General features: G+C 31.7%; 1 protein-coding gene across 1 annotated transcript; it reads right to left on the minus strand.

Moving 5' to 3' along the window:
• Positions 1-5,046: 5,046 nt before the first annotated feature.
• Positions 5,047-9,414, minus strand: LOC113177905 (amelogenin, X isoform-like). The gene is made up of 4 exons (XM_026382415.2): positions 9,361-9,414; positions 7,165-7,212; positions 5,793-5,837; positions 5,047-5,523 (listed from the first exon to the last, which is right to left on the minus strand). Exons 1-4 carry the CDS (start codon positions 9,412-9,414, stop codon positions 5,047-5,049), a joined length of 624 nt encoding a protein of 207 aa, XP_026238200.2.
• Positions 9,415-9,684: the final 270 nt, after the last annotated feature.

The raw sequence follows: 9,684 nt of genomic DNA on the forward strand, positions 1-9,684 counted from the left end.
CTGATGTGCCCCCAAACCATATGGACTACTGCGTGCCTGCTACATGGGATAAGCCATTACCAACTGGTATACAGGAAATCAGTAGAGTGTGATGGATATTATGCCAGTATTGCTAGCTGCTACACATCAAATGGGCAGCTGCAGGTTGGAGTAATGATCTATATTGAGTCCAGACACTGAGCATGGATTTCCCTTTGTGCCAAATTATACCCATACCCACTATGCACAAGCTTGTGCGACATCACCCTTTGTCATGCTAATAACCAATGATACTGATGGCATAAATATCACTCATTCAGAGGTCCTTTATATAGTCAATACATCTTGCTGGCTTGCAAATTTTCTAACCCCTGCTATGAAAGCTAAATGTATATTTATCCTCAGAGTGTTCCCAGCAATATGGCTTCCAATGAACCTGTCTGGAGAGTGGAGGAGTCCATGGGACATGGAGATGAAGAGTCTTCTGAATGGGATCCTATACTGGACAAGGCACGCAATTAGCCTCATCATCGCTGGAATTATTGTCCTGGTGGCCACCACAGCTATCACAGCAACTGCTGCTGCTTCACTCACTCAGAGTAAACAATTTTTCTATTGCCATGGCAGAAGCCTTTGCCATTCAAAATGACTTAAATAAGCTGTCCAAAATCACTATTTTAGTCATTCAGCAAGAACTAGACTTTTGCCAGGAATAGCAACTTGAATAGCAACTCTGCAGCCACGCTCTCCTCTACCCTGTTCTGTGGGCCTCCTCACTGGATGTGAGAGAGCACACACATACCATCTTCAATGTACTTTTAAAATTCTCTGTTACACTTGATGCTGTAGTTTTTTGCCTGATTTCTTTAGCTGCTGTGCTGGTATTTTTATATGTGGATAATTGTGACAATCAAGGATAATGAGCATTAGAGACTATTATTGTCTCATCACCTTGTTGCATTTATCCCCTCCCTTAGCTGTCAGTAGAGACATGTTTCTTCATGTTTTTCAAATTAGAATTCCATTATGTAGGGAATTCATTGATGTGTATATAAGGGAAAAGGTCTCTAGGAGCTTCTGAGTAGTTGAAAACACATAAATTTTTGAAATTATTATGATGAGCTATGGTGATGAAGTTCATATTCTTATCATTGACTCTTAATGTTCCTGTTAATTTATTAAACAGACATGAATAGTCATTTTGCCCTTTAAATTTAGTGAGAAATAGAAAGTAATGTGACTATTTTCAATACATTCTAATGTTTGCAGTTAGTAGGTCAATTTCAATAATTTATTAAAAGTTCTTTCAAAATTTTTTTTCTATATTTTCATCAACTTATTTTCAGAGAAGTTATAGAAAAAGCCAACCGTATTTGTACTGAGACTCATTTAACTCTAGATTAGTCTGCTTTAAAAGGAAAATAAAAAGGAAATCACTGTTATGTGTGCAATTTGGCCTCAGGAAAATACGTATATAAATACTTATTTTTTTAGTGTAGAAATAATGATTTTTAACTTATTTCTTTTCCTATGTGAGTTTATATATTTACATATATATACTTCAATTTTTATGCTATGGATCATGTAGATATTAATTTATCTAATTCTTAGAAAAATATCATATGCTATCATAATTACTGGACTAGTTGGAAAATGTGAATGTTTTTTTTGTATATTTTAACTGAAAAACAAAATCAGAATTACTAGAAAAATTTTTCCCTATGTCAGGAAATAGTGTATATATTTAGCACAGTCTAATAAAATTTTCTGCCATAACAGAAATTGTATATATGGTATTTAATTGTATATATGGTATTTAAATTGTATATATGGTATTTTTTAGGAGAATTTGAGTTTGTTTATCATTTAAAGATGAATTTAAGAAATAAAAAGAAATTAGTTTTCCATTTTATTTCATTTTAACTTATTCAAATTGAAATCACCCACATAGCCATTAGGGAGGAATATGCTACTATATTGGACAGTCATATATAATAATTACATAACATGTAGCATACTGCTTTATTTCAAGTAACCTCTTCCCTACATAATGGAATTCTAACTTGAAAAACATGAAAACTACTAGTGTCTCTACTGACATAAAATTAATATTACTTCTACATAATCTTTAAGTTTCCATTATCAAACTTGCTATAATGTAGGCAGTTTTAGAATATAGTCAAAATTAGTTTGTTAGATTATTTATTTTTGCCCTTTTTAATAAATACTATTTTTTGTTAAATTATGTTGTTACTGATTGAAGTTATACTCTTAAAAGTGACTCAGCTACTAAATAATTAAATGCAAAAAAATCACACTATATGCCATTAAAGGTGCTAAAGTTACCAATAGATCAGGCATTTAATTGTCTAAAAATTGTAAATACAAAAATTTCTGAAAATTCCCTAGCATAGCATCCAAACTAATTGTTTGAATTTGACTTGTGACCTGAACTGTAACTTATATTTAGCCAAATTTGACAAAGTATACTTATTTGGTTTTTTGTTCATTTTTTTTCTATTTTTTTTGTTCTTTCTAATTTCTTTTCCTGCATTTTATAATTTCTTAGTTTCTTTTAGTTTGAACTGAACTTTTTGTTCTGATAAAATCTATTGCTTTTTAAACTTAACACTTGTGTAATCAATTATTTTTGCTATAAAATTAAGCACATATTAACATATTTCTCATTGGAATTTACCTGAAGTGAACACACCAACATATAAAGCCAATACCAAAAGGAACTGATGAAAACAAAACCTAGAACTTAGAAATATTATTTTTTCTAGTTATATAAGTACTTATTTTTATTGTAGAAATAATGGATTGAATGTTTTCTTTATTTTCATTTTCCTATGTAAATTTATAAATTTATGTACAAATACTTCATTTGAATGCTATGAATCATATAGATATTAGTCTTAAGCCTCATGTCATAGATTTATGTTTATTACATTTTCCAATAGTTTTCTTCTAAACCATGTTTTTATCAGAATTCTTCACCAGATTAATAAATTAAAAGAAAGAGTAATTTTCACACTTATATAATGGCAAAAATCTTTAGGCATATTATATTCTTGTGCTTTTTAATTGCTACTAGGTTATTTTGAAGTAATATATCTCCCCCGAAGTTTTACATGTATTGAAACCCTTACTAACGGTGAGTAAATTAAAACAAAACATATATCAAGTGTATTATTTACAGATGAGACATTATGGGTGAGTTGAGTATTTTTGTGATTGATTTCTTAACTATCTTTTAAATATGGTTAAATATTGTTTACATAATTTTGTAAACAATATGCATAATGTGTAAACAAAAATGCACAATTATGAATTTTTCTAATGTGAAATTACGTAGATACTAGTTCAGACTTATTTAAACATAAATATGTTTATGATAAACTACTTTTTATTTAAGTGTGAATTTTTCATTTTGGTTATTATAGTAATTTCTTCATTTATTTAAAATGCAATATAGGCAGTTACCAGACTACCACACTGTAGCTTAAAAATTATGTTATCTCAAGTGATGTGAAATTTTATTAAACAATTATACATGAGTACTTTTTAAATCATTTTATTGCATCATAGTGGCACTTAGCTTTAATTACAGAATTTCTACTAAAGTGACCAGGCACAAATCATTTTGTTCTTGCATCATTTGTAAAAGAACTTGAAATATCTATTTCTTTTATTTTCTGATCTTTTAATCCTGAAAAAAAGAAAAAAGAATAATTTACAAGTATATCTACAAAATGTTGCCAAAATTTAGTGCAATTTAAGTCAAGATCTATCATCTCCAAAATTTCTTTTACAGCTCACTATGATTAGATATAAAATGCCCTTGCTTCAGGACATTAATTTTTATGACTTAATAATACAATCACAATTAGCTATTTTTCATCAAATACTTAGCTCATACCAGTTTAGGAGATAATTATTTTTAATAGACAATCCTATAAAGTTATTTTTTATATTCTAATTTTACATTTGCAGACAATGCTTAAACTACCTATTCAATTCATTTAAAATAAATACTAATTTTGACTAAATGTAAAAATAGTATAAGGTTCATGGCCTTAATTATTAGAAAATACATATAAATGCTTTATCTATCTAAAGAGTGAAAGTATATCTGTAATTAGAACAATTAACTATAAGGAATATATATCTGGGATTCAAACAATTTTCAAAACTTGTGTTTTAAATTCCTTATGATATAATCACAATTGAAAATTCCCATATGAATATATTTTTTTTGATTGAGAAACTATCAAAATAGAGCCTTGATCTGTTGCAGTTACTTTCCCCCATCTTAAAATATAAAATCATATACTCATAAATTTGACATAATTTATATAATACCATTGTCTTTTGGGGAGGCAAAATCAAAACTAGAATCCAGATTATTTTGATACTTCATGCATGTTATTTTAATCTTTTTACTTCTCAGTAACAAATCATTAATAGAATTTATAAGTTGCAAAATTATGTGCTCATATAGATAAAAATGTGAGGATTTCTAAGAAACAAAGATTATCTATTGACTGTTTCCTACTAATTTAGAAAAAAAATCTCTAATGGAAATAGCTTTTGTTATGAATTGTGAAAAATTATTCTCAAAAGATTAATCTGATAAATCTAAGCAATGAGAATGAATTTAGAAGCTGGTTTAGCTTCCTTCATGCTAAAAAACTTTAGACAGGCATTACTACTTTAAAATGACTTTCCATCTACCTTTCTTAGACTCTCCAAACGTAAGCATGTCCATCCTCTCAAAATCACACTTTTTAATTTTTTTCAGTATGAGTTTGTCTTGTTCCTTCCAAATCATTGAAATTTAAGAGAATTAATTTATCTTATACTTTTATTTCTAAAGTGAATAAATTTCTTTAATTTTTTATAGATGGAACTCAAAGTAGTTGTAAGTTTTAAATCCAGCATAAATATGTGATATGTAAAAATAAACTCATTTATTTAATAAAAATTTAATTCATGAACTAATGGAATCACAAACTGTAAGGAACCAAAAACATCCAGTTTCCCAGGATTTGTCTCTTAGCGGCTTCAGTGTATACTCACCACTTCTTCCCGCTTGGTCTTGTCTGTTGCTGGCCAAGCTTCCAGAGGCAAATCAGGAAGAAGGGGGGGCAGCTGCATGGGGAACATCGGAGGCAGATGTGGCTGTGGTGGCAGGGGATGCAGGGAGTGCAGAGGTGGTTGGGGCTGGACGGGCTGCATGGGCTGCATGGGCTGCATGGGCTGGTGAGACTGTGGCTGAATGGACTGGGGCTGGAAGGGCTGCTGGAAGGGCTGCTGGGCAGGTGGAGGGAGGTTTGGCTGGTGGTGTTGGTTTGGAGTCATGGAGTGGTGGCCAGGAACGGGCATCATTGGCTGCTGGGGGGCCACGGGCTGTTGAGCTGGCACCACTGGGATGTGGTGATGAGGCTGAAGGGTGTGACTCGGGGTATGCTGTTGAGACAGCACAGGGATGATTTGGTGGTGCAGCAATCCACCCATAGGTTCGTAACCATAGGAAGGATACTGGTGAGAAACAGAGAGTCAGGTTTACCATCGGCTCGGTTGACTTCCAACTGGAGAAGTAGCAATGATTTCTTTGTCATTATGACCATATGAATATTTTAGTCATTTTTTCCTTTGCAAGAATTTTTGTGTATATAGATAGAATCTTTTATAAATTAAAATTACAGTAAGTGTTTATATGTGGAGTAGACATGATATTTTGCTTAATAAGGGAATTTAAGTGCATATCTAAATATTTTATGGGATTAAAGAACAGAATGTCTACCTACCGGCTGCCTTATCATGCTCTGGGACCACCTCAAAGGAGTAAGCACCTTAAAACAAATGAACATTTTAATGCTTTTAATATAATTGTTTTATCCAATATATACACTCACTAATAAAGATGAAATATAGACTAACTAATGAAATCTTGAAAACATTAGTCTGATAATATGATTTTAACAAAAGAAAGAAGGTAAACTACATTCACCAGATGCTTCCTGTTTAATGGGTACTGTGTTACACCCATCACATATGCTTTTCATGTTTTTTCACTTGATCTGAGGGGAGTATCATCACCTCACTTTTATAAACAAGGTAATTAAGACTAAAAGAGTACATTAACCTCACTGGGCTTATCAAAATAGTAATTATGTTTACTTCCAGAGGGCATGCTCATTATTCTGTACCAAAAAATTTAATCTAATTTTACTTTAATATTTTTGATATTCTTTGATTTCATAAGAAGAGAAGCTAAACTCATTATATAAATGAGGGGGTTTTGGTCATATTTATCAGATTTTTAAGGTTAACAGAAAATTTTGTCTCAAATTCTAACGTTTTTTTTTCAACTTGTATGAGAAAACAGACTCAGAGATTGTTACCTGAACCTGTGAAGAAGCAAACATTTCAGGTCTTTATGAGCAATACATATTTATTTAGATTTGAAATCAGACTTTCTTGATATAGTAGTATATAATATTAATATATTATATATAATACAATTAGAAATTATTAACCTTGCTTAAGTTATATGTGACACAGCATTTGTTATATTCATTAATAATTTTTCTCCCCAAATTATAGTTTGGTTATCATTATTTCACATCTTTAGATAAGGAAATCATAGTGCCAGGTAGAGAAAATAATTTACCCAATGTTATGCGGTCAGTATGGGATTGAATAGAACCTCAAACATGACTTTCATAATTCATAATCTTCTATCTCTCTGCAGTTTTCATATAGCACTGAGTCACTAATCTTTCAATGAAACAATAAGAGATATGCACATGGTATGAATATCTTATAAATTTCGGAAAACAACCTTAAGTAACATTTTAACCTAATCCTCACATTTTATGGCCTGGGATAAAATTATACTGTTCCAGCTGAGTTCATCTTTTGCCCTACTACATATAGTTCATAATGGGTACATTGATAGCCATATTTAAGAAGACAGAAGCAGTCAAAGTGGGCACATAATAAGTTGCTTGAGGCCTTCTTTGGGGGTTTAAACCAGAAAACTTGGTGGGAACAGAAAAGTAGGAATATTTAAGAAATAGGTTGAATTAAAAATCAATACACTGTTCTTTGCAGAGGTCAGGGCATTGTTAAATCAAACAATGTTATAGTAAATGCTGTGGTAAATGGAAAAATTACCTCATAGCTGAAGTTGATATAACCAGGGTGCCCAGGATGAGGTGGTAGCTTTTTTTATAAGGAGGAAAAACAGAATGGAAAGAGAATGATTGGAAGGCAAAAGGAGAGGGAGAGAGAAAGAGAAAGGAACAGGTTACGTCAATATTCAATTGTTCACATTAAGGGAAATTGAAGCTATTTTTCAAAAAATATCTACACAGTAAAAGATATATTTGAGGTATATATGTACACACACATATTAGTTCGAATATGTATGTTGTTTAGGAGGAGACATTATTATTAATAATATTATTACTTTTGATACTGGGGATTGAACTCAGGGGCACTGGACCACTGAGCCACATTCATAGGCCTATTTTGTATTTTATTCAGAGTCAGGGTTCCTGAGTTGCTTGCTGCCTTGCCATTGCTGAGGCTGGCACTCATAATCCTCCTGTCTCAGCCTCCCAAGCCACTGGGATTACAGGCATTTGCCACCACACCCAGCTGGAGTAAACTTATTTCAGAGAGGTTCAAAACAGGTAAATGATTTTTCCCTGATATAATAGTTTTACAGAAGGAGACATAGAGGCATCAACCAGCATAAATTTATTTTTCCAGTGGTACTGAGACAAGAACATCTACCCCATGATGTCAAGTAATCCTATAATATACTACCAATCAATTTAGTATTTCAAACTCACACCATGATGGGAAGAGAGAAGTATGTTTCTGTTAAGCAATTTAAAAATACCAAAAAAGGAAAGAATATAAAAGATACCTTGCAGACCACGTGCTTAAAATTTTAAGTACATTCATATTTGGAATGCAAACTAAGTAACACATCAACTGTAACAAAAAGTACAACTAGGTGGAAATTACTGATTAAGGTGAAAATAAGATGAATACAGTAAAATGGTGCAATAAACACCTCCCATGTAAAATGGAAAGTTTTATGTATGAAACTTAGGCCTTTTCTTTTTTATTTTCTGTTAGTATATTTAAGGCACAAAGTTTAAAGCTCAAAATAAAAAGCAATCTGAATAATCATGTATGCCATAACTATCTGTCCTTTCCAAAGAGGGGAAAAAGTGACTGATACCTGCCTTGAATTCTGGATAGCCCTAATGTGGAGGTGAGAGAAGAAAGCCCCATGCAGAAAATGTCCTTCTGATAGGGCACTAATTAAGAATCTGCTCTATTCTTTTCTTTCAAAAAGCTGATATTTTATGAGAAGTTTTAGTAACTTTCATTTTCATTGTGAATTGTTTTACTGAGGTAACTGTCTCTCCTACACTATCTTCATATTAAGCCTTCTGAGTATTGAATGTGGAATGGAAAAAAGGGGATCCTATAGGAAACTAGAAGTTGCCACATTGCAGGGTCAGGAAGGCCGGTCATAGCATCTTGATCTCTTGAGAGAGGAAAAGAGGATGCAGGTATACAAGTTTACTGGTTTCTGGTTGTATCAACTGCTCTTCATGCCATCAAAAATAAAATGGATTTTGCTTTTCTGCGTGTGAGGTAAACTCTTTTTCTATAAGTATCTGAGTTTCAAAAGAATAGTTGGTATTTGATATATGTGAATGTAATGTAATATACACACAAGCAGGATACCAGAAAATAATAATACCAAAAAACAAAAACAAAAACAAAACAAAAACCTAAACCCCCTATGATTAGGTAATATACTTTTTTATAGGAACTATAAAAACAGATATGTTCCAAGAAGTGAATTCCTAATATAAAAATATTATCCTTGTAATTTATAAACTGATTGTCTCAACATAATTACTTGGGGGTGTTTGTTAAATGTAGATTCCTACATTCATATGTCCCAGATTTACTGAATCATCATTGTTGGGAGCATATAACAATCTATTTAACTTTGAATTGATAAGTAGTAATTACATAGATTTATGGAGTACAAGGTGATATTTTGATAGATGTTTACAATGCAGAATTATTAGGTTAATTAAGAGAATACTGTGAGGCCATTACATGAATAAAATCTTATCACTTGCAATAACAGATAGACTTGGAGAGCATTATGTTAAGAGAAATAAAATGTACACATAATCTATTATTTTATTTATCTCATTAAGGTTTTCTACATTGATCTTAAACTCTTTTAAAACATAACATTTACCATTTATGGGACAGATTTTTAATCCAAAATTTATGATTTCGTTGATATATGAAAGTGGTATTACTCACAGGCATAGTGAAGGCTGTTCCAAACAGGAAGGCAAACAAAATCCAGGTCCCCATTTCTTGATGGTTCTGAAATGTGAGTCAAAACCCACTTCTTACCTCTTCTCAAAATGGATATAATGCTCAATAAAACACAGATAATCTCTTTCTATGTATGTATGTATGGCCCAGGGAATTAAACCCAGGGCCATTTGATAGCTATGTTCTTAAACCTTTAAATAAAAAAGTAAATAAACAAATATAATTTTAAGAAAGGATCTATGTGGCCTAAGTTAGCCTTTGATGGCAGTTGACCTGCCTCAGCTTCCTGAATCTCTGGTATTACAA

Source organism: Urocitellus parryii, chromosome Y (assembly GCF_045843805.1).
Source record: "Urocitellus parryii isolate mUroPar1 chromosome Y, mUroPar1.hap1, whole genome shotgun sequence".
Taxonomy (NCBI): Eukaryota; Metazoa; Chordata; class Mammalia; order Rodentia; family Sciuridae; genus Urocitellus; species Urocitellus parryii.